At 42.6% G+C, this 26,349-nt stretch overlaps 1 protein-coding gene and 1 pseudogene across 3 annotated transcripts in view; both read left to right on the top strand.

Moving 5' to 3' along the window:
* Positions 1 to 10,328, top strand: part of SLAIN1 (SLAIN motif family member 1) — a 59,165-nt gene extending 48,837 nt beyond the window's left edge. For all 3 annotated transcript variants that reach the window (XM_045070882.1, XM_045070881.1, XM_004754418.3), the window contains 3 exons: positions 2,518 to 2,673; positions 7,289 to 7,574; positions 9,246 to 10,328. In XM_045070882.1, coding sequence (XP_044926817.1) covers positions 2,518 to 2,673; positions 7,289 to 7,574; positions 9,246 to 9,321 — 518 coding nt within the window. In that variant the 3' untranslated portion in view covers positions 9,322 to 10,328. The remainder of the gene's footprint in view (positions 1 to 2,517; positions 2,674 to 7,288; positions 7,575 to 9,245) is intronic.
* Positions 10,329 to 19,773: 9,445 nt separating this feature from the next.
* On the top strand, positions 19,774 to 24,068 carry LOC123389463 (annotated as a pseudogene).
* The last annotated feature ends 2,281 nt before the right edge of the window (positions 24,069 to 26,349 follow it).

The raw sequence follows: 26,349 nt of genomic DNA, 5'->3' as shown, positions 1-26,349 counted from the left end.
AAGTGTGTGTTTATATATGGAGATGAATTAATTATGGCAGAATGAAAACAACTAGTATATCTAGGTGGAAAACAGATGTTTATGATACTACCTTTCAGCTAGATATATGGAAACTTTTATGGTAAATAGTTTGGAAACTTAGAACTACAGAAACACAATGCATATTCTAAATAATGGCTTATCATTCTTTCCCGGTGCCTCCCTTCAGCTTAAATATATATAATCGAAGTAATTTAGTCTTGTACTGAGAGAGGCCCATCTTTCATGCCAGTTATCGTGATATTCAGAAGATCTAAGCGTTGACTCTAAGATTTATCCATTCTCTCTCCTTTCTCCAGCATACATATTAATCACATTTGCAGGATGTATAAATGCCTCCTACCCGGGGTTAGCAACTTTAGCAAGAATTTGGGAATACGAGGCCTATAGTTGTTAAAAGCAGGTTTCAAGGAGATAATGAGGAAAATGGTCAAGAAATCTAACAGTAACTGGCAGTGTCTGAGCATAATTACTCTAGAAGTATCCACAGGGAGTAAGGACATGGTGTGGGGGTGGTAGATCCCTCAGCTCAGGGCTGTATAGAAGTTAGTGAGGTCGATATAATTCTTTCTGGTCTCCTATCTTAGTCCTCTCTACAGTTTATTATACTTTTTCATGTTTATGATGTAAGTATCCTTACTGTATTTGTTTAATTTTCTGTCTTTTCCCTAGACTGTCTCAAGGAGGCAAAAGTTGCTGGATAGGGCTACAGAGGCTGGGTCTAAGTGATATAGAATGAGTAGTGCAGATGGGTTTGGTTTTGTCCTCGGACACGCTTTGGATGAATGTTCAAGTACATCATTCGTTTTCTGATTTAGCTTGAAGGAAAGTGACCACAAACCTGAATGTCCTGACGAGTGTGTCTCTTTGTGCTTCAGTGCCTGTACCAATAAAAATGAAACTATCGAGGCAAGTGGGGCATGTGTGAAAAGCACGAGATTATTACAATGGTTGGTGATCCTCCAAAGTTCAAAATGTTTGAGTTTCAGAATATTATTTTCAGTATTTGTTCCATTTGGGAGAGAAAAGGTTAACGTTAAATTTATTTTAGGTTTTCTTCTTGGGATCGATAGTGGAAAAAAAGATTATGAAACCCTGGTGTAGATTATAAAACTCAGAGTCCGGGACTGTACGTGTTGTACACGGCCCGTACCCCCAGCAGCTACCATGCCTGGCACAGAGTACGTACACAGTGAATTCTGGTGCCCATATTCATTCGCTCCCTCCACAAAGTGGGGACGCATGGCCAAGTGGAGGGACCAGCGCGTCACAGGTGCCGGGGAGTGGGGAACATTTGGGAACTTGGCTCATCCACTGGGAGGCCAGTAGGCTGAGGGGTGGGAGTAGCAGGAGATAAGGCTGGGGAGGGAGGACAGAGCCCATACCTTGAAGGGTCTCACGTTGGCCATGCCTAGGGGCTTTCAGATGAAGGTGGGAGTGGCGAAGATGGGTAGGAGGTACAGGACAGGGTGCTTGGAGACCAAGCAAGAGGGTTTCGTGACAATGTGGCTGGTCAATAGTGAGGTCCGAACCAGATGTAGTGGAACATTCATTAACTCTTGTGCAGAACTGACAGGACTTGGGGGTAAGGGTATAGAAGGGGGGCGATTCAGAGGAGATGGCCCCAATTTCTGGATTAGAGGACTTGCTTGCTTGCTTGCTGGTCAGGGCAGCCAGCAGGGCGGAGTAAGTGTGGAAGGAGCGGTGTGTGAAGGGGAGGAAGGAATGAATCCAGTTTCGTACTTGAACGGGGAGGAGGGGGGCTCGGCTTGGTGTTCACATAGATGCTTTGTTTCCTGAGCTTGGGTGAGTGACCCGGAACCCGGACTTTAGTTTGGGGTCCCTGTGTCTTTCCAGGGTGCAGTCCTGCGTTGAATTACCAGCTCAGCCTCACTGAGGTCTGTAGGCGGCTCTCTGCTGCCCCCTTGTGGCAGAACGCAGACTCAGCAAGGAGAATGACTGGAAGCGGTCTCTGGTTCATGTCTCAGGAGGTTTAGAGGCCGGCTCCTAGTTAAAACTTTACAGAACTTAATGGGGTCATAGTGATGTGTTGAGTGGGTATCTCAAAACACATCAGGGTAGAATTTTAATCATTCTTCCCATTTTTATATGCTTTTTTTTTGTTAATTAATATGTAACAATTTCTAACTAAATGGCTGTAAGAGGATTCTCTAACCTCCCTTTGATACTATTTTATCCACCCACTGTATAGAAACAAATAGCTAATTGATTAGCTAATCCCTACTTCTTTTTATGGAACACTTTTTTTTTTTTTTTTAAACAGTATATTTGGTAGAACCTTCCTGGAGTTACTGAGTGTGTTCACAGAGAAGGTTAATTCCATGGTAGCTTGTTACAGTCATAACACACGTGACAATTTTTATCTGTTTATGAACATATATCATTTATGTTTACTTTTGAAAGCTACTATTTTAATTGGCATAAGCTTTATGATTTTTAACTAAAATTCTTTTCTAGACAAGCTCCGGAGAAGTATGCCTAATCTAGCTCGGATGCCAAGTACAACCGCGGTCACCAGCAACGCCATCTCTCCGGTCACCGTGAGAAATAGTCAGAGTTTTGACTCGAGCTTGCATGGCGCCGGCACCGGGATTTCGAGAATACAGTCTTGTAGTAAGTATGGTGATTTGTGATTTTTTTTTTTTTGTAAGTTTCATTTGTAACATGTTTTTCTTTTGAGGACATAGCAGGAAAGTTTTCTCCTTTTATTTTTTAACTTCATACGATTTAGTATTTTCATAAGTGCATATATTAATAAATTAATAATTAGTCAACTATATTTAATCTTCACTATCCAAGGATAGCAGTAGAAGTACTATAGGATGATTCATTTGTTCACTCATTGTCTAAACAAAGATAACCTCTGTTTTCCTCGCAGGTCTGCCTCTTTCTAGCTCTATCTGCTCGATGCCTTTCCTCTGAAGAAAGCACACTTGTTCAGTCTTGCTGTTACTTTGGTCTTGTTGTTCACCAGTCCAGAGCTTTGTTCTACCCAAAATGAAGCTCTGTTTCAGCATGTAGAGTAGTATTTATCTGCTCCCCTTCAGCTCACTACAGTCTGTCATTCATTCTCTGTATGCTTTACCCAGCAGTGAGCAGTGCAGTGAGCGTGAAATCTCAGATGCATGTGTTTTTATTTCCTGTGGGCATGTGGTGGTTCAGGTGTCCCCCTCCCATTCCGACTCATGCTGTTTATGTGGGTAGTTGGGATTAAGTCTGAGAGTGACCCCTGGCAGGCGGACTGAGGGTCACAGTCCCAATAATGATGTGGCCCAAACACAGGAGGCATGAAGTGTGTTCAGAGTGGGCCGACCAAGGTCATCAGCCAAATGTCTAAATCTGCACCCAGAGTGACTTGAAGCCCTCCTCCCCGAGTCCAGTTTTGGGGTTCAAGTGGTATTTTGCCCCATGGGACCGTTTTTCATTTCAAAATGGGAACATTAACTGAGCTGGAGGAACGGTGCTAACCGGTTTTTATCTGTTGTCTTACTTAGCTCTGCCAGTAACCCTATGAGGTGGTTTCTGACCTGGCTCCCATTTTGCAAATGAAGAGAAAGCAACAGTAAAAGCTGTGCAGCTGAAGGAATAGAGCTAGAAACTGTTCTGATTACCCTGGAGTTTATGCCTTTAACTGCAAGCGTATTCTGACTCCCGTGTGCTGTTCTTTCCCTTTCTTTATGCAGTCTTTGCTGTTTACTTTTATCCTGCAGCGCAAACACCACACACCCTTTGAAAAGGCTCCATTGATGACCTCAATAGATTTCCCCATAAAGTTCCGAAACAGATCTAGGGTGGATTCGATTTTTGGTGCTCCCCTAGTTTGGTGTGTCATATTTCACAGTCTTTGTATTTATGGTCCAGGCTAGCTCATCGGCTCCCTCTGGGCTTGGGCCCTAGCTTAGCTGATTTTCTGTGCCCTGTACCTGGCACCCTGCCTGCTATTTGATGAGTTTGCTGGGAAGGTTTGAATGCATGAGTAAGTGAATGCCCCAGGGCTATCTTAGGCCTTGATCTGTTAATACTGGAATTAACGACTTGTGTCAGGACACCGAAGACAACCTACGGAGTTTGCTGAGGGTGGTGGGGTGAAGGGAGAGCTGCCACTTGACTGGGAGGCAGCTGGGGAAGCCGGCCAGATAGAGCACGATGACACTGAACTGAGGTGAGCACGCAGCTCTCTAGTTGAGTACAGGAGTCGAGAGTATTCGCGTAGAATGGGAAAACAGAGTCGTGACAGTCACAAATGTGGTAATGATTAGGAATTTTTGTTAAGTCCAACCCCGTGTGGGTTAATAGCATGATTTGAGTGCCCGAACAATGTATATGGATGTCCACAACAGAAAGTGGCTAGTTTTGACTGAAGTGCTCAGACACTAATGGGAATCCGTCAGAAGGACATAGAAAATGCCTTGAAGTGCCCAGACACCGAATCTGTGATGCTGAGGCCACAGAAAAAAATAATTCAAAAAGATTCTAACCAGTAGAGTAAATAGTTACAGGTCCATATTTAATGGACAAAATATATAAATGGAGAAGGGGAAATTTTTCTTTATAGAATTCCAATTCATCATTGTAAAAAAAAAAATCAATGTTTGAAAATCAAGCAGTATAACAAGAGAAGAAAAACCCTTCAGAGCACTGCTGTGTAAGAGAAGGTCAGTCATACACTTCTGTCAAATCTCAGGATTCTCTTCTCATTTACTTTTATTCTTAAGTGTTCCAAGTGATTATTATGTCTACATTCTGGGTTTATATCTCGACGATCCCTAGTTCTGGGCCATTTTACTTTCTGGGAACCACAAAGGTAAGATAATAATGTTGAAAAGGCAACGTGATACAGAGGAGGGCCACTGGATTTGCAGTAAAAAAAAAAATCTGAGTCTGGGTCTTAATCATAAGTTCTTGAGGAAGTTATATGTTCTTCTGATTCTTGTTTTCTTACTTGTACAATTGGGATTTTGTCTTAACTCACATTGTTTTTTTCCACTTCTTTTAAAATACTCAAGTAGTTATCTTGAATAGTTATTGGTTTTGTATATAGGAGAATTTATAGGATGCTTTTCCTGAGTAACTTGTGTAATTTCATTTCAAATGATATGGATTGGGGTCACTGAAACTGTAGATAAATTTTAGAATTGCAATTTTCATTATATTCTTCTGACTCACTACCCTGGAACCCCTTTTCATTTTGATCTTTTTCCATGTTCTCCCACCAAAGTGTTTGTAGCTTCTTGGTGGAAGTTTTCTGCCTCATAGTTAAATTTATTCCTAGGTATCTGATTTTTTAAATTTTTTTATAGGTAGTGTTCTTTTAAAGTTTAGTTTCTGCTTTGCTGGTATTTAGAAATAGTTTTTTATTTTGATGCTGTATTCAGAGACTTCGCTAATAACTATTTATCCTGATGGTTATAGAATTTGGAATATATCTTACGTAATGAGTAGATATGAACACTGAAACCTATTCAGGAACGTTGCCCAGACCCGACACTGAAATAACCCAGCCTTCCGTCATCAGCCGAACAAACTGACATTCAATATAATGTCATATAATGCAGAGTAGTGCAGACAACATGGCTGAATCTCAGAATCATGATGCTGAGTCAAAGAAGCCAGAGAACGTACTGTGTAATTCCATTTCTATGAAGTTAAGAGTAGGAGTAACCGATCTGTGGTGACAGAGTGAGAATAACTGTCACCATTATGGGAACAGTGAGTGGGAGTGGGGGTGAGAGCCTTCTGGGCTGCAGGTAAGGCTCTGTCTTGGTGTGACTGGTGGTTCTACGTGTTCATTTTGAAAATCGAGTGCTAGACTTAATATACATGAAGTACATAAATCTTAAGTTTTTTAAAAGCGACTAAGCCAAATTCACTTTGGTTTTTTAAATCTAGGCTTTTTTTTTTGTCCTGAGCAATGTAGGCTTACTGAGCAATTAAGAAGTTTGGAGGCGTCCATATATCCCTGTCTCTCCTCTCCTTCCCTGGATTCCCCTGTGAACCTCTCAAGTTAGTTATGTTGCATTAGTTACTTGGCGCATTTGTTACACCTTGACTAGCCAGTGTATCGAAATACTCATGGTTAAAAACTACCTAATTAAGGAATTGTAGAATTGGTTGGAAAAGAACTTAGAGATTATCTGTCCACTGACAGAGGTTTTACATGTCATGGAAACTCGCTGGGATCAAAACTACCCAGAGTCTTGTGAGGACCTTAGTCAGTGTTGAGTTTCGACCGCCATACAGGAGCGTCAGCGTTCCTGTTTATGGACTTCACCTGACAGACGCTTCAGCAAAACTATTTTTTTAAGGAAATAATTTAAGAAACATTAGCTAAAACAAGGGACATTTTTTTTTTGTCTTTCTCGCTTCCTATTTTATGGTTAAGTTCAAAACCCATTAAACTACTTTAGAAAATGTTGGGTGTGTAAGTATATTGATGTAGTTTTTATGCATTCTTACCCGGAGGGCTGTTGTTCTCAAGGTAATAATAGTGCTGGTTGGGTGGTTACTAACTGACAGGCACCACTTAAGGCTTCATGTGGATTAACTCATTTATTCTTTCCACCAACCCTAGGACGTCGGTCAATGCCATGACGAAAATATTTAACCTGTAATAAGCTGTTCGTAACCTACTGATGTCACCTCTGTCTTCCTGTCGTCACAGTATTAATCGTCCCCTCATTTTATTTTCATGAAACCATCCCCAGAGCCACCATCAACATCCTAATGTCTTCCCATCAAGCATGGAAGAAACTGTCCTGTGAGAACTCAGGGCTGGTTCCATTCATTAAAGGGGAGGAAACTGTTGTTAGATGGGGCTTCTAGATAGAGTTCCTTGCTCAGAAATGTTGCTAATAGACAGGACAGGTGACGTGTCAAGAATTAGAATTTTCAGGGCGCCTGGGTGGCTCAGTCGATTAAGCCTCTGCCTTCGGCTCAGTTCATGATCCAGGATCCTGGGATGGAGCCCCACATCCGGCTCTCTGCTCAGCGGGGAGCCTGCTTCTCCCTCTCTGTGCCTGCCTCTCTGCCTACTTGTGATTCCTCTCTCTGTCAAATAAATTAATTTAAAAAAAAAATAGAATTTTCTAGTACTCACTACTGTCTGGAACCCACATTTCAATTCTGTGCGTTCCCTTTCAGACTGCACTGGCCTTGAACGGGAGGTACATTTCCTGAGTTGGGTCGCCATGTAAGTTTTCTCTCTCGCCCCTGTCCTTTTCGTTTCTAGTTCCCTCCCCGGGACAGCTCCAGCACAGAATCCACAGCGTGGGGCATTTCCCCGTGTCTGTGCGGCAGCCGCTGAAAGCCACGGCCTACGTGAGCCCCACCGTGCAGGGCGGCGGCAGCAGCACACCTCTGTCCAACGGCCTCCAGCTGTACTCCAGCTCCGGCATCCCCACACCAAACAAAGCCGCCGCGGTCGGGAGCGTGGGCCGCAGCGCCCTGCCCAGACCTTCACTGGCAATAAACGGGAGCAACCTGCCTCGAAGCAAAATTGCACAGCCTGTTAGAAGGTACGAACCTTTGTCCGCTCCACAGCCGCTTTTGCAGTTTGAAATTGGAAACCGCAGGAACCATCCTCCCTTTCGGGGTCTCCAGCACGCTGCCGTGCATGACCTGACCGCTGACCCCCTTCCTCTGGAAAGTGCTGGGGCGGGGGGCTGGGGTGTCCCTTCCTCCCTCCTCACTTCACTCCTGATGCACCACCTTCGCTTTAATTCTCCAGGTACGCTCCGTCTCTGGGGCGTCCGTGTATTTTCCTTCCCCCAGTAATTTGCAGGGCCTTTCCCCTCCTTCAGGACTTCGCTCAGATGACCCCTCTGTCCACAAGGGCAAGTCCAGGGGCGGTTGTAGCTCCTTTTCTACCCCCTCCTCCTCCCCCTTTTCCCCCATAGCATTGATCACCATCCGAGGGACTACAGATTCTCCTGACTTCCTAGTTTACGGTCTGACTGTCCTCTCTAGAAATGTAAGCTTCATGGGGACGGGGGAGGGGGTGGTCATGAATATAAAACCCCAAGGCTAAGGACTGTGCCTAGCACAGGATAGAATTGTAAATATTTGTCAAAATAGTAATCTTTCATCAAAATAGGCAAATGCGTTAGGCAGGCGTATGCATGCACACGCTGTCCCCGGCCTGGCTGGGGACGGCGCCTTGGTGATCCGGAGCTGGGCCTTTGTTAGCTTATGCTGGTAAGGTGAGTGTGGTCCAGCTGGAACTTTCCTTCTTTAAAATTTTGGATTAGTTGCAAGGCACATATCAGACAAGCTCATGGTCACGATGTGCCCTTCTTGAACTGGAGATCTTGAAGTGTTTTAGGTCAATGACAATTGCATGTCAGGGATAGTTTTGGAAGAGGCGACCGTGGAGGCAGTAACCGCAGTAATCGCTCCGGACCAGGAACGAGGCTGTGGACCCAGGGGTAGGGGTGGGTAGGGGGGGTGAATGGGTCACAGTGACGGTATGAAAAGGGGTGTTGCATGAGCAAGCAGTTTTCCCTTCTTTCTGTGGTAATATGTATAATTATTTTCCGATTAGAATAGGTGCTCAGATTAAAAAAAATTCAGAAACTATTAAAAGTAAACAAAAGTGAATGAACGCCTAATCCCATTACTCACATAGAAAGCATTTCTTATTTGCGTGTTTAATAAATTCTGGCTTATTCTCCCCCTGTAAATGCACATGGTGTTATGTTCATGGCAGACTAGAATCCCATTATTTGATGGGTGTAGGTTACTGTGACCCTCCATTGGTCCTTGAATAGGTCTCCAAGCTAAGCTCGTCTCATGGTGGTCACTGCCAGGCTGTAGGAGAGGACGTCCTCTCAGATTTAGGCCAACGCTGGGTATTCTTCTTTGCCAGTAAGCTAGGCACATCTTTATTTGTAAGGCTGCAGATTACTTCGTGTGAATTTGCTGTTTACATCCAAGGAAGTACCCATTTGTCTTTAGACTAGTTTCTCTTTCTGGTTTGAAAATACCCTTTGTCCCCGAAGGATATGTTGCAGTTCGCACGTAACAACACCCAAGGCAGTGCATGTGCTGAGAATGGCGTTTCCAGCTGCCGAGCACGTGGTGAGGGTCCAGTGCACGGCTCCCGGCACGCTCTGGAACAGGCCGGTCACGGCTGGCCAAGTGCGGGGACTCCTGGGAGTGTACTCACGGGCCGCTTTCCATCCCCGCAGTTTCCTTCAGCCTCCAAAGCCTCTGTCTTCGCTCAGCGCTCTGCGGGACGGGAGCTGGAGAGACGGCTGCTACTGATGCGGTTCGACGGGCCCCTGGAGCACGGGCAAGGAGTGGAAATGAGGGTCGAGGTACCTAGCTGGCTAGGTAACCGTGAACGTCGGGATAGTCTTTCCCTTCTGCATTTAACATATTGACTGCATTGTTTTTCAGCGGACCAAGCGCCAGAGACTAATGATTGCACTTAAATATTTGCCTGAGAGAATACCGCACCGGTCTGGGAGCCGTGGTCGTGGTATCGTGACACTTAGATCTAGGGGGTTTTTGTAGAACTGCTACGTACCTGAACACTTTTCGAGGGGATTGAGATGTGTCGATAATACTTTCTTTGTCCTGAGTTTGGTAAAGTAACTTGTTCAGTTTACTTACGTGTTCTAAACATCTTCCCATTACATGTTCGGTATTTTAATACATTGCATATTTACAACTAGGTTCTATAATTTATGCTTTGAAGTTTACTTTTTTATAGTTTACAGGAATTTTATTTTTTGTGCCTATTTCTTTTTACACCTATGTGAACCACTATGGAACAACTTAAATTTTGTGCCATAAAAATATTTTTGTGGTAAGGTACTATTTTTTTAGCTCTAGGGATAGATCAGCAAAAATCCACCATACAATTTGAAAGACCTAATTTTATGTTGAATGAGCACAACCTGAGCTGAAGCATCGCAAGGAAGTAGCCAGTTAGCGGCTCTTGTCGTTTTCTTTGTTAATTTATTGTCATACATGGGTTTCCGATTTATAAAGGCATCACGGGCTCATTGCACTTAATACCTGCAGTGTTTGCTACTGTGCCACGATTGATTTTCACTACTTTATTACAGAGGATGAGAAACTGTAATGTTTTATTAACAATGCTTCTGGAACTGGATGCATTTTAAAGCAAATAAATCTTTTTGATAGACCTTTTACAAAACCCATTTGCACTAATGAATGCTTTCTTATGGTATATGACAATATTTGTTACTGTGTACACTGCTCTTTTGGAATGTTCAGAAATAAAGACTATTTCAGCAATACCAGGTCACGCATGGCTGTGCAGCATGAGCAGTAAAAACACCATCTCTGTGTTTCACTGTCGTTGTGAGAGCAGGTATTGCCGCTTCGTTCTTAGGCAGACTAGCTATAGCTGACATTCACATTTGTGAAAACTGTTTCTCCAGAATACCCCTGGTAAGAATGGGAGGTTTTGGGTTTTTTTTTTTTTTTAAAGATTTTATTTATTTATTTGTCAGAGAGAGAGGGAGAGAGGGCGAGTACAGGCGGACAGAATGGCAGGCAGAGGCAGAGGGAGAAGCAGGCTCCCTGCCGAGCAAGGAGCCCGATGCGGGACTTGATCCCAGGACGCTGGGATCATGACCTGAGCCGAAGGCAGCTGCTTAACCAACTGAGCCACCCAGGCGTCCTGGGAGGTTTTGGTTTTGCAGTGAGGTGTAGGTTCCTTTTAGAACGGCCGTCAACTCAGGTAGCCTCTTGCCCAGAAATACTTGCGGATAAACACCAGCCGTGATGAACATTTCGTGGGGGGTTCGATTTGAAGTATCGTGCCAGTATCAGCAAACTATTCTTCTCTGTTACGTCTGATGTATGTTATAGGAAAACTTTTTTCACCTGAAGGTACTATGGAAAGGTTAGGCAAAGGTTTTAATGTTAAATATTAAAATAGAAACTTACATATAATCCCATCTAGAACAGCTTTAGATAACTCGCTGAGGAAATGAAATGTGAGCTAGAGGAGCTGTGAGATACTGAAGAGGAAGGAGTATTTTTTGAGCACTTCTTTAGTGAGAACTGTCCTAGAAATTTCGCGTCCATTTGTCTATCCCAAACCACCTGCTTCTCTCCCCATTTACAAAATAAACACACTGAGTCCAAGGTAGCATGTTAACTTTATACAGACGTTTCGCTAGTCGTAAAGCTGACTTAGGAATCTAAGTTTAGTGGATCTCAGAAATCTGTTTTCCCCACTGCTGTGCTCTCTTCCTATGAGCACATGTAGTTAGTACATTTTTTTTAAAAAATGGATTTCTATTCTGCTAAGGAAATTAAAGGACTAAATTTCAATTTAAGTTACTTCTATCCAAAAAAGTCTGTTCAGCTCTTGGGATGAAAAAGAGCTCCGTGCTTTGGATCTCCCATTCCAGGTGGCCGGAGACACAGTAAACGATCAAGTGAGTGAATCTCAGTGTAGATCCCTACTGCTCCGGAAGGGAACAAAAGGTGCTCAAAGTAGGGGGGGTTAAAGCAAGAGAAAACTCGAGACCGGCAGAGCTCACACTGTTAAATGTCACCTGCCTAGATCTCATTAAGGACTTGACCCTTGCACATTTGGGAGATGGAGAGTTAGTCCTAAAGTTACTTCACAGACTCTTCCCCTGGAGTTCTCCAGAACACCAGCAGCCTCTTGTATCAGTATCTCTTGGGAACTTACTAGAAATGGAGATTTCCCACCCCCGAGGCTTACTGGAACTGCCCTCTCGATCCGAAGACGTTCCTCCAGAACCACCCCTGCCTGCAAGGGCTTCGGAGGGGGCAGGCCCGGCAGCTGGAGGAGGAGCAGAAAGGCCGGCGCGGCTGCGCAGACGGGCCAGCAGGACAGGAGCGGAGAGGTCAGGGCGCTGTGGGCTGCGGTGCGGAGTTTCACGGCACTCTGCAAGGGGAGCTTGCATCAGAGCTCATGGTTTGACTTAGGTTTAAATAGATCACCCTGGCATTTGGGGGAGAATAGACTAAAGATGGCAAATGGAGATTGAACTGTTTCAGTAATCCAGGCAAGAGAGGCGGAATTGAACCAGAAGGATCGCAGCGGGGGTAGTCGAAGTGGCCAGCTTCAGGGTAATTTGTGAAAAGTGGATCTACTCTGTTCACAAGTGGAAACAAGCGGGCAAGGAGAAGGACGGAGTTCCACGGGTGGAGACAGGGAGGGCTGGGACTGTGGCCGAGATCAGCGAAGCGAGTCTGCATGGAGAGGAGGTCTAAGGAGTGGGAGCTGGGCACGTGGGCCTTCTAGCTGACATGAGTTGCTGGCTCCCGTGGCTTGGCCTCAGGCAGAGAAAGACCTCAGAGCTTCGTATATGGAGGGGAATCAGAGATGGTGTCGGGTTAATGGATTTGAGCAGAGCTTAATCTGTACTAGTTGTCACCGTGTAACCAGTTACCACAAAGCTTGGTGGCCTCACACAAGCTCTCACAGTTGCTGTGGGGCTGGGAGTCTGGCCACAGCCCAGCCGAGTCCCCAGGCGTAGGGTTGTGCCCCAGACTGGCCTGGGAAAAGAATCCGCTTCCACGCTCACTCACAGGGCTGTGGGCAGGATTCATCTTGCGTGTGCCGCTGAGCAGAGGCCACCCTCTGTTTCTTCTTCAGGGCCCTGTCCTGGGGCAGCTCCCAGCACTGTGGCTGGCTTCATCAGGATGCCCAAGTGAGAAGTTACAGGAGGGTGAAGCAGAAATGCGGAAGGCAGGCTCTCTCCGCTTCATCTTGGAAGCGCTTTCCCATCACTTGGCCATATTCTGTTCGTGGGAAGCAAGTCACTAGGTTCAGTCCCCCTTCAGGGTGACGGGTTTTTATTATTTTGCTTCCCACCTGTATTTTTATTATTCATGTGGTGATCTAGTTGTCCTAATAACACTGAAAACTCCACCCGTACCCCAGTTTTAAACTGTCTGTTCTTGTAGAATCTCAGAACCATACTTTTTTAAAACACTGTAGCCTTATAGTAAGTTTTGCCAAACAGCAAAGCCATCTTTTTTTTTTCTTTTTGTTAAGGTTTTTATTTATTTGTTTGACAGAGAGAGGTCACAAGCAGAGAGGCAGGCAGAGAGAGAGGAAGGGAAGCAGGCTCCCTGCTGAGCAGAGAGCCCGATGCGGGGCTCGATGCCAGGACCCTGGGATCGCGACCGGAGCTGCAGGCAGAGGCTCAACCCACTGAGCCACCCAGGCGCCCCAGCAAAGCCATCTTGCTCTCATGTTTTCCCTTAGGAGGGTCTTGGTTATTCCTGTCCCTTTAGCTTGTTCAAAAATACACATGGCCTTGCAGTCAGTGACATTTCAGAAAAACATCCTGTTGGAATTTTGATTGGAATTGCATAGAACTTAATCAGTTTGGGGGAAAGGATTTACAATATTGAGTCTTATAATCCATGAACTTGATCCAGGTCTTTTATTGATTGAAGAATTCTTTCATCTCTCAATTGTGCCAAGTGCTTCATGGAGCGCTTTTGTACTCTTTGCCAGATTAATTTCTAGGTATTTGATATTTTGATGCTATTGTGAGGGATATTTTTAAAAATTTCATTTCCAGCATTTTCTTGAATGTTTTATTCAACCTTAAGCTTATGTCAGTTCTATATAATTTATTGTTAGCCTTTACTTACATAGTCAAACGTATGAGAGTGAGTTTTATTTCTTCCTTTCCTGTCCTATTTTTGCTTTATCTTGACTGTAGTCATCAATGCAATATTAAATACAAATGATATTTTTCTTTTTGATAATTTCAAAAAGAAAGCGCTTTTTTTAACCATTAACTTTCAAATTTGTTAAGAGCATTTTTAATTACAAAAGTGAATTTTAGCCATTGTCTCCTTCTATTAAAATATCTCTTCTAGTCTTAATATGCCAACTTGATGATTTTTTTTTTAATATTGAATCGACCCTGATTTAGATATGAATCCAAATTGGCCTGGACATTTTATTCCCTTTTAAAGATAGATGGATTTGATTTATGAATGTTTAGGATTTTTGTCCAATTTTTTGAATAAAATTGATCTGTAATTTTTTTTTTTAAGATTTTATTTATTTGACAGAGAGAGCATGAGAGGGGAGAGATCAGAGGGAGAAGCAGAATCTCCGCTGAGCAGGGAGCCCGATGTGGGACTCGATCCTGGTACTCTAGGATCATGCCCTGAGCCAAAGGGAGTTGCTTAACCAACTGCGCCACCCAGGAGCCCTGATGTAATTTTTCTTAATTCTTAAACCTGATAGAGATAATTTAAGATAATGTTAGACTCATAAGATGACTTGAGAAGTACTTTGTGTTCTATCTGGACAAATTTATATAATATTGGAATTATTTCTCCTTTAAAAATTGATGATAAATCTCAGTAGTGAAGCCATTGAGGCCTAGAGCCCAGGTCATGTTTTAAAAATCTGGTGTTGTGTCTACTTATTGTACTTCCACAAGCATTATGAGAAAACCTACCCCAGTGGTGGACATCTACACGACTGCCAAATTTTGCTTCAGGTCTTTTGAGGATGTAGGATTTGGTGTATATATATGTGGATATTCTTTATCTTCCTCACAGAGTGAACCTGTTATTGGAAATACTCATTTTCTTAAAATGACTAGGAATCTATTTTTCTGATATTAAGTAGCTATAATAGTTTTTTAAATATCTATAGGATATATATATTTTTTAAACCTTTGCTGTCAGACTTTTATCATTGTTATATTAAAATAGCATATAGTTCACTTCTTAACCTAGTATGAAAATCTTTGCCCCTCTGCTTGAGCATTTAAGCCAATAGTATATAAAATGACTGACATATTTAAAAATAAGTTTATGGGGCACCTGGGTGGCTCAGTGGGTTAATCCTCCGCCTTCCGCTCAGGTCATGATCCCAGGGTCCTGGGATCAAGCCAGGCTCTCTGCTTAGTGGGGAGCTTGCTTCCCCCCACCCTTGCCTGCCTCTCTGCCTGCTTGTGATCTCTCTCTGTCAAATAAATAAATAAAATTAAATTAAAAAAAATAAGTTTATGAGTGTTTGTTACATCTGTTAGCTTTCTCTCCTAGTGGTTTGAAAATTATACCCTAATGCTCTTTTGCTGTCTATTAGGAATTAAAATTTTCATCCTTCACCAATCAAAGAATATTAATCTTAACTTTTTTTACCATCACCAACTTTTTTTAGGCAACACAAGGACATCATTACATATAATCTGGTATCATCCTACACATTAGCCTCCTGACACCTAGTCTCTGTATAGGCAATTCAAGTCTCAGCCAGAGAGTGGGAAAGAAAAATCATATGTAGATTTGGGGGCTCTCTGAAGCTCTAAGAAAACATAGCCATGTAAACAATGCAACCAAAATAGGAGATGCTTGTGGAGTGCGTAGTCCTGGTGACTTGGGGAATTTACTACAGGGCACCCCAGGACCTCTTCTACACAAGGCTACTACCTACTGTCAAGACCAGGTGTAGCTGACCTCCCTAATACATGGAAACAAAATCAGATAAAATAAAGAGACAAAGGAAAATGTTCTAAATGAAAGAATAAGACAAAAATCATAGCAGAAGAGCTACCTGAAACAGATATAAGCACTGTATCTGATAAAGGACTTAAATAATGACATAAAGATACTCACTGAACTTGAAGAAAGAGTGAAGAACTCTTAACAAAACTTCAGCAAAGAGACAGAAAACATTATAAAAAGCGAAGAGTTCAGTAACAATTAAAATTACATTAGATGGAATCAGCAGTGGGTTAGAAGATGCAGAAGAAAGGATCAGCGATCAGAAAAAGTAATAGAAAGCAACCAAGATGAGGAGCTCAATAAATAATAAATATAAAATATGCGAATAGGTTAAGGGGACACAGTGGCATCGCCAGGTATCACAATGTTTGCAATTTAGGAATCTTAGAAGGAGAAGAGGGGGCAGAAAACTTGTTTGAAGACATCATAACTAAAAAGCTCCCTACTCTAGGGAAGAAAAAACACATCTAGGCCTCAGAAGCACAGAGAATCTCTAAAACATTAACCCAAGAAGGTCCACACCAAGACACATAATTAAAATGGCAAAAAGTAGTGATAAAGAGACTTTTAAAGCAGAAAGAGTTTCATACAAGGGAAACTGCATAAGTCTATCACCTGATTTTTTCAGCAGAAACTTTGCAGGCCAGAAGGCTGTGGCAAGATACATTTGAAGTGCTGAGGAAAAAAACCTGCAGCCACTTGGACGAGTACTCTGTCCAGCAAGGCCATCATTAAGAATAAAAGGACAGGAACGTCTGGTTGGCTCAGTGGGTTAAGCCTCTGCCTACAGCTCAGGGTCATGATCACAGGGTCTTGGACTCGAGCCCTGCATTTGGCTCTCTGCTCAGCAGGGAGCCTGCTTCTCCCCTCTCTGCCTGCCTCTCTGCCTACTTGTGATCTCTCTCTCTCAAATAAATAAAATCTTAAAAAAAAAAAAAAAGAATAAAAGGAAAGATAGTTTCCCAGACAAAAGTTAAAGGAGTTCATCACCACAGACAGCCTTACATGAAATATTAACATTCCTTGAGTGGAAAGGGAAGAACATAACTAGAGTATGAAAGGAAAATATTTCACAAGTAAAAGCAGACATTAATAAAAGTAGTAGATTAATCAGTCATAAAGCCAGTATGGAGGTTAAAACACAAATAGTAAAATCAATTATATCTATAAAATCAGTCAAGGGGTACACAAAAAGATGTAAAATATATACATAAAATATGGAGATGGGAGTAAAAGTTAAGTGCTGTTAGAATGTGTTCAAACTTTAATCAATTTAAGTGTTACTGAACTTGAACACAAGACTGCTATACACATAAGACACTGTACATGAACTTAATGGTATCCTCAAATCAAAAAACCTCTAATGGATCCAAGCATAACACTAAAGAAAGCAATCAAACCACAAGAAAAGAAAAATGAACTGAGAAGAACTACAAAAATAAAACAATTAACAAAATTGCAACAAATACATACCTATCAATAATTGCTTTAAATGTAAAATGGACTACAGGCTCCAATCAAAAGACACAGGGTGACAGAGTGGATTAAAAAAAAAAAAAAACTATGACCCGTCTATACATTGCCCACAAGAGACTCACAACTCAGATCTGAAGATACATGTAGACTGAATGTGAAGGGCTGGAAAAACATCTACCATACAAATGAAAGTAATAACAAAAAACAAATTGGGATAGCAATATTTATGTTGGAAAAAAATGTACTTTAAAACAAAAGCAACAACAACAGACAAAGTTAAGTGCGCTAGGCAATGATAAAAGGTAGAACAATTGTAAATATTGCTGCAGTCTCTGCACTGGGCATGGAATGTGATGCAGGACTCCATCTCCCAACCCAGAGATCATGACCTGAGCCAAAAACCACTGAGCCACCCAGATGCCCAGAGATGCAGAACTTCTTAACAAAATCTTACCAAACAGAATCCAAAGATATATTTAAAAAGTACTTACCAGGGCCACCTGGGTGGCTCAGTGGGTTAAAGCCTCTGCCTTTGGCTCAGGTCATGATCCCGGGATTATGGTATCAAGACCCACATCTGGCTCTCTGCTCAGTGGGGAGCCTGCTCTCCTCTGCCTGCCTCTCTGCCTACTTGTGATCTCTGTCAAATAAATAAAATATTAAAAAAAAAAAAGCGCTTACCATGATCAAATAAGATCAATTCTAGGAATGCAAGAATGGTTCAATATCAATAAATCAGAGGAACACAGATGCAAAAGTTATCAACACGTTGGTAAAAACAATTAAAAAACTTAAAAATTCATTTACCACAATCAAGTAGGATTTATTACAGGGATGCAAGTGTGGTTTGCTATTTGCAAGTCAAGCAATGTGATACATTCACACCACATTAACAAGACAAAGCGTGAAAACCACCTGAATTGATGCAGAAAAAACACTTAACACGATAATACATGCATTCATGACAAGAACTTCCATGAAGTAGGTTGAGAGGAGACATATCTCCACATAATAAAGACCATATAGGATGAACAGAAAGCTAAATCATATTTAATGGAGAAAAACAGAGCTTGTCCCTCAGAGACCAAGAACAAGACAAGAAAATCCATTATCACCAGTTTAATTCAACACAGTACTGAAATTCCTAAATGTACTAGTCAGATGAAAAAAAGTCATCAAAATTGGAAGAAAAAAAAAAGGTAAAACTGCCATTAAGCAGATGACATGGTGCATGTTTTATAAACAAAATTCAAACTGCTTCAAAAACTATTAGAAGTGGGGCACCTGGCTGGCTCAGTGATTAAGCGGCTGCCTTCAGCTCAGGTCATGATCCCAGGATCCTGGAATCCAGCCCCGCACTGGGCTCCCTGCTCAGAGGGAAATCTGCTTCTCCCTCTCGCACTCCCCCTGCTTGTGTTCCCTCTCTCGCTGTCTCTCTCTCTCTGTCAAATAAAATCTTAAAAAACAAAAAAGCCAACTATTAGAACAGATAAATAAATTCAGTAAAGCCAGAGGATATAGAATATACAGAAACAAGTAATTTTTATACACCAACAGAGAAACAGAGACAGAATTTTTGAAAATATCCCATTATCAATTGCACAAACATAATAAAACGCCTATGATTAAATACTAACCAGCAGGGGAAGACTCATGCTCTGAAAATGAGAAAACACGGAGGAAGGGAACGGAGGACTACACATATTGATGGAATGATAGAACATGTTAAAGAATTGCAAGAATGAAAACTGTGAAAATGGCCATACTACCCAAAGCGCACTACAAATCTGAAGCAATCCCTATCAAAATATAGCGTTTTTTCAGAGTACTAAAAAAATAATCCTAAATCTGGTACCAAACCACAAAAATCCTCACACAGCCAAAGAAATCTTGAGAATAAAGAGTAAACCTGGAGGTATCATAGTCCCAGATTTCAAGAAATACTCCAAAGTTATAATTTTCCTGTGTGTGTGTGTGTGTGTAATGTTACTGACACCAAAAATAAACACAGATCAATGGAGGGAAATAGCCACAGAACAAACCCAAGCTTATATGGGCAATGAAGCTACAACATAGGGGCAAGGATAGGCTATGGGGAAAGACGGTCTCTTCAACACATGGTGCTTGGAAAACTGGACCACTTTCTGACCCCTTACACAAAAATAAACTTAAAATGCGTTAGAGACCCATATGTGAGACCTGAAACCATAAAACTGCAAGGAGACATTTGGCAGTAACTATTTGGACATCGGCCTTTGCAACTCTTTTTCTGGGTAGGTCTCCATAGGCAAGGGAACCAAGGGCAGAATTCAAATACTGGGACCACACCAAAATGCAATGCTCTCGTACAGCAAAGGAGACCCTCAACTGAATGCAGAGACAACTCACTGAATAGGAGAAGACTTCCGCAAATGCTACATTCCATAAGGGTTGAATATCAAAAGTACTGAAAGAACTTTGACAAGTTAACACAGAATACCACCAAATCGTTGGATGAAAACATGGGCAGAGGGGTGTCTAGGTGGCTCAGTGGGTTAAAGCCTCTGCCTTCAGCTCAGGTCATGATCCTGGGGTCCTGGGATTGAGCCCCGCATCAGGCTCTCTGCTCAGCGGGGAGCCTGCTTCCTCCTCTCTCTCTGCCTGCCTCTCTGCCTACTTGTGATCTCTGTCTGTCAAATAAATAAAACAAAACAAAACAAAACAAAAACATGGGCAGAGGCCCTAAATAGACATTTTCAGAGAAGACATATAGATGGCCAACAGACGCACAGAAAAGTGCTCAACATCACTAATCATCCTGGAAAGGCACATCAAATCCACAGTGTGGTATCAGCTGACAACTGTCCGAATGGGTATAACCCAAAAGGTAGAAATATCAAAAATTGCCAAGGGTATAAAGAAAACAGGAACCCTCATGCACTGCTGGGTGGATCATAATTTGGGGCACCCTATGGGGAAAAGAGTCTAAATATTTTTTCAAAATTACAGAGAAATAAGGTGATCCATTATTTCCACAGCCAGACACCATAGGCTTATCCTCATGTTTGGAACTTCAAAAACAAAACAAGTCAACCTACCAAGAAGCAAACCAAAGTAGATTACTAAATACAGAGAACAAAGTGGTGGTTGCTAGTGGGATGGTGGGCATGGTTTGGGGTAAAATGCATAAATGGTATCAAGGGTTGCAAGCTTCCAGTGAAGAAACAAACACTAGGTATGTGGAAACTATTGCATAGGGAATATAGGCAATAATCTAGTAATAAAAATGTTTTGTAACAGCTGGCAGCTACACTTATGATCAGCGGTTACTAATGTTCACAATTTTTACGTCTTTATGTGTACACTTGACACCAATAGAACATGTCAATAATTCCATTAAAAAAGTCATTTCATATTGGGTTAAAGAGTGCAATATTGGAAACGAGCACAGGTTCGTATCTTGTAATAGGAGCTGTTATACATAGAAATAGTATGTACAGATTATAGACGTGGCAGTACTTGGCGAATCCAGGATTGTCTCATTAACTACACTGCAGGGTGCCAGGGAGTATTAGAAGAAAGAAGCTCAGGAATGGGCAGGATGTAGTTTTGGGATGTCCTTTTATCCTATCGAATGCATAAATGGAGAATATCATCTAATACTCTGTTAGCCAGGGTTTAATCCAGATCGCACAAACTATTCCAGTTGTTTTGAAGCAAAAAGTCTTTGATAGTAGAAATTAGCACCTACAAAATTATTGGAAGGACGGTTTGGCGGGGCCAGGCTGGGCCTCTCAGAAAGGCTTTCCTAGCACTGCCAACCAGGAGACAGCGAGGTGGTTAGGGACTGGGATACATACGGGGAACAGGAACCACAGGCTTCACTAACACTCTTTAGTTTGGTCTGTGGGTCAGACTGCATGCAGGATGTCATCACGCCTTCCAGATCTGCACTAACAAAGAAACAGTTTGGCGATGGGTCTCGTGTGTCTCACCTGTGCAGTGACCAGATGGGGGATCTCTGCTCATGCTGCCACAGATTAGAGCCCATGCATCTGGCTGCACTTGTTAACAAAAACATGAGACTTCCCTGAACGCTCATCTTTCACTACAAGTACATCTGATTCATGGACTCGGTTGCATCCAGAATCCACTCAGCAAGGAAGTCTAAAAGATGAGGTTTTTAGCTTTATTTCTCTACACTGTAGGGAGAAATACCCAAAGAAGACCCATGTTCACCATGGAGATGACTGTGTTCATCTAATGGACAGTAGACAGACTGGAAGGAAACGATTAGAGAGACACAGAGAAAGTAAAATAGACAGGATTTAGTGACTTATGTAGGCTTTGGATTAAACAGAGCTAAGCCAGTTTATCAGGTCGGGCTGGAAAGGTTCATTTAGTGAACACCATGTCCACTGACTGCCTGGAGGGGAGTGAGGGCTGTGAGGTGTCTCCTCCAGTCTCCCAGCAAGAAAAATTACTGGAGGCTACAGCTGGACCAGATCTTTTGCTACAGCATAACAGGTGTCTCCATTTTTCTAGCTCAGATGCCATTTTCCTTATCTCACTGCCGACTGCTAAGCCAATGACTTACTGAGAGAGAAGACTAAAATCAGATCAACCAGATAGTTGTACATCCAGGTTTGTGGCATCATTAGTCATAGGAGCCAAAAATCGAAGTAACCCAAGTGTTCATCTGCAGGTGAAGGGGTAAATTAAATGTGGTATATACATATAATGGAATACTACTCAGCCTTAGAAAGAACAAAAATTCTGACACATGCTTCAACATGGATACGACTTGAGTACATTATGCTAAGTGAAATAAACCAGTCACGGAAAGACAAATGTAGGATTCTACTTACATAAGGTACCTAGATTAATCAAATATAAAGTGGTTGCCAGTAGCTAGAGAGCTTTTCACTAGAGGGTAAAGGGATTGAGCACCACATTGGGTACCCCAACTTTTAAGACATGCATCACAGAGACAAGCCACCAAAACATCTTGTTTTTGGAAATCAACAGTGTGTATATCCATGGGACCAACTCTGAGAAATGGCTGCTATAGGACTTTCACCCTTGGCCTCACTCAACCCAGGGATCAGTGCAGAAGCAGCTGATTGAAAGGTACCCAGTCTTATTTTCTTATCTTAAAGCTTTGATCTGAGGACAAGGCATCTAATTTACTGCCCACGTAAGAGTCTGCTGGAGTACCCTCTGGGGAGGGTCATGTTCCCATTCTCCCTCTGTCATGCTCCTGAGTACCAGTTTTTCTCAGGGGGGAGATTTTACATGCATCTTTGCTCTGGTTTTCATGTCTGGAACCACAGATTTTAAGGCTGTTGCCCAGGGGAAACCCCTGACTGCCTAGCTCTGCTGGCCCGGGGCCATGGATTCCTGGATCCAATGGGGCTGTAACAAGGAGAGAAATAGTACTTCAGCAGGATACCACACACAGGGCACTGAACACACCTCAGACTGAAGCACCCCAGTCTTTCTAGACAGGGCATGAGGGGCAGATCTGGTTTGGCACACATCTAGGAACATACTGAGGTGTTCCCTGGGGACAAAGGCTGGTGGGTGCCACCTTTGTGCTCTCCCTCTGCCTTAATCCAAGTTACCAGTATCTCCCAAAAAGGAATTTGTACACTTTCTGTCATCCTGATTTGCTGGCTGTCATCTAGGGAACTTCTGTATACCATCTGGTTTTGGTGGCCAGGGAGATTCATGCCTGTGATCCCACAGACTGTTTATATGTGCATACTTTAAAAACTGCTACCTGAGGATCAGGTCTTGGCCTCAACATGGGAAACCACTAAAAACAACACTCTACTTGGGCAATCATAGAGGTTTGAGAGACAACGAAGAGCTAGGGCAGGGGTCTACAGTAAGTTCCATCTCCTGCACAAGTCCACTACTTCAAGACTGGGAGAGGTGGCTATTTTATCTAATGCACACAAACCAACAGAGGCAATCAAGCAAAATAAAGAAACAGTATGTTTTAAATCAATGACAAACCTCAGGAAAGGTCCTTAGTGAAATGGAGATAAGCCATTTACCTGGTAAAGACTTCAAAGTAATGGTCATAAAGACACTCACCAAACTCAGGAGAATGAATGAACATAGTGAAAACTTCAGCAAAGAGATAGAAAATACAAGAAAGTACTTAATAGAGGTTCACAGACTTGAAGAGTGTAAAGCTAATCTGAAAAGCAGATCAAAGTGGTGGGACTTGCATTGTGGCCATGGATATGTGGTCCTCCTGATGACTCGTCCCTATCCAAGTCATTGCTGGTCCAGAAGGTGAAGCTGGCAGGTCAGGCCAAGCGCTATGAGACCTGGCCACCTGCATGAATGCTATGACTGGGCAGGCATCAAGCTGTCCAATGAGGAGCACAGCCTGCTCCCAGTGGCCTACAAGAATATGGTCAGGGGCCACAGTTTAGCCTGGAAGGTCATCTTGAGCATGAAACAGAAAACCAACACCAACAAGAAGTTGCAGCTGATTAAGGACTATTGGGAAAAAGTGGGGTCTGAGCTGAGGTCCATATGTACCACGGTGTTGGAATTGTTGGGTCAGTATATAAGAGCCAATGCAACTAATCCAGAGAGTAAGGTCTTCTATATGAAACTGAAGGGAAATTACTTCTGGTACCTTGCTGAAGGTGCATGTGGTGATGACTGAAAACAAATGATAGATAGTTCCCAGGGAGCTTACCAAGAGGCTTTTGATATAAGCAAGAAAGAGATGCAACCCACACACCCAACTTGCTTGGGGCCAGCTCTTAACTCTTCTGTATTTTAAGAAGAGAGCCTTACTAACCCAGAGCTTGCTGCACACCTGATACACTGCAGAACATGATACACTGAATGAAGACTGCAAAGACAGCATCCTCATCACGCACTTGCTTAGAGACAACCTAACTCATGGACCTCAGTTTAGGAGAAGAATGTGATGTGTCAGAAGGGACAGAAAACTAAATGCGTACAAGGTGTCATCCTTCTTCCCTTCAAGAAACCTTTTTTTTTTTTTTTTAAGATTTTATTTATTTGACAGAGATCACAAGTAGGCAGAGAGAGGCAGGTGGGGTGGGGAGTAGGCTTCCTGCTGAGAGAGAGCCAGATGTGGGGCTCGATCCCAGGACCCTGGGATCATGACCTGAGCCGAAAGCAGAGGCTTAAACCTTTGAGCCACCCAGGTGCCCCTTCAAGAAACCTTTTTATTTATCTCCATTACTTATTCCACTTGGATTTCCTATAGCAAAGAAACCTATTGATGTGTATGGAATCAATTGTTTATAGTCTTTTCACACTGCAACTTTGGGAAAACTCCATTCCTTGATTTGTGTTTGTTTTGGCCTTCATGGTGTGCAGTTACTGCTGTAGAAAAGCATTAATAGGGGTGCCTGGGTGGCTCAGTGGGTTAAAGCCTCTGCCTTTATTCCTTTCTGGTAGGAATCCAGAAATATTAGATTGAATGGCAAAGCATTTGGCATTTCTGCACTGGGGCTCCCAAACTGAAATGCGTCCCCATATCATATATGATGGAGGTCTTGTGTGTTTGTGACAACAGGAAGTTTCCTTATTCATTCTTCATTTGCTGCTATTTAGGTTGACAATGTCTCTTCCCAATAAAAGTTCACTTACACCTCCTGCCTTTGTAGTCCAGTATTCACTTTATTATATAATAAAAGTAGCATGTTGCTGCCAGAATGCGATCATTGTTTTTGGCAAATTAAAGTGCATGTAATTTATTATTACACTAGAAAGGGGAAATAAAGTACACCACTCCAAATGTAAAATGTCAGTACTTTCCCATGCAGATTTGTACACATGTGAGAGGGTGTCCAGGGTGTCTACTCCATGTAGAGTTGGATCACTATTATATGTTGCTGATTACTGACTGTAGTCCCACAAAGCTGTGCAAAAATGTTACGCCCTATGTAACAGCAGAATAACAAGATAAAACTACATTATATAATCCCCCTCCCCACAAAAATCTAATAGCTAATCTGGAAAAAAAATGCTAGAGTGGTTTAATAGCAGACTAGATGAAGCAGAAGAAAGTATCAGTAAATTTGAAAACACGGCAATTGAATTTGTCCAATCAGAGCAGCAAAAAGAAAAAAGAAAAAAGAGAAGTGAAGCTAGCTCAAAAGACTTCTAAGACAAACATAAATCAGAGTAATGTTTACATTATGGGGATCTCAAAAGGTGGAAAGAGAAAGAGGCAGAAATCTTATTTGAAGCAGTAATTTCTGAAAAATTTCCTAAACTGGGGAAGGAAATAGATATTCATGTCCAGGAGGCTTAGAGAGCTTCAAATAAGATAATCCCAAAGAGACCCACACCAAGACATATTATAATTAACATGTCTAAAATCAAAGATGAGAAGAGAATCATAAAACAAGCAAGGGAAAAACAACTTACTACATATAAGAGAATCTCCATAAAACCATCAGACTTTTCAGCAGAAAATTTTTAGGTAGGAGAAAGTTGCATGACATATTCAAAGTGCTGAAAGAAACAAAAAAAGCAACCTTACAACCAAGAATATTCTACCCAGGGGAAGGAGTCAAGATGGTGGAGGAGTAGCAGGCTGAGATGACATCAGGTAGCTGGAGATCAGCTAGTTTATCAAAGCATTTTGAACACCTACAAATCCAACAGGAGATTGAAGAGAAGAAGAGCAGCAATTCTAGAAACAAAATTGGCCACTTTCTGAAAGGTAGGACCTGCGGAGAAGTGAATCCAAAGTGACAGGAAGATAGACTGTGGGGGCAGGGGGGGGCAGCTCCTGGAAAATTGGTGGAGCAACGGAGCACAAAATCAGGACTTTAAAAAGTTTGCTCCACTGAGGGACATCGCTCCAGAGGCTAACTGGGTTTGGAGGCCTTGCAGGGACAGCGTGGTCTCAGGTCCTGCAGGGTCATAGAGGGATCGGGGGTGTCTGAGTATCACAGAACTCGCAGGTATTAGAACAGGGAAATCGGCTTCAGAGACAGAGCTGAGGAGTGAGCTTCCAACTTGGGGTTACCTTAAACTGTGATCCGTGGCACAGTCAGACCACTGCTCTTTGAAGAGGGACCCCACAAGTAGCAGATCTGGGGAGATCCCCCCTGGAAGAGCAGCAGGTTTGGAGAATCCAGATGGTGCTGTGTGCCAGAGACACGGATGCTCTGTCACAGGCTGGATCAGCTTTGCGCCTGGCCTGAGGCCAGTGAGACAGGAGTGATTGAGCACTTTTCTCCAAGGGCGCACTGAGGAGTGGGGTCCTGAGCTCTTGATTCCTCCAGGATGGAGATTAGGAGGCTGGCATTTTCACTCCCATCA

Source organism: Mustela putorius, unplaced genomic scaffold (genome assembly GCF_011764305.1).
Source record: "Mustela putorius furo isolate JIRA1106 unplaced genomic scaffold, ASM1176430v1.1 tig00003974_pilon_pilon_pilon, whole genome shotgun sequence".
NCBI classification, from domain to species: domain Eukaryota; kingdom Metazoa; phylum Chordata; class Mammalia; order Carnivora; family Mustelidae; genus Mustela; species Mustela putorius.
Note: the sequence above shows the minus strand (reverse complement) of the source record. Positions and strands in the feature narration are given on the sequence as shown.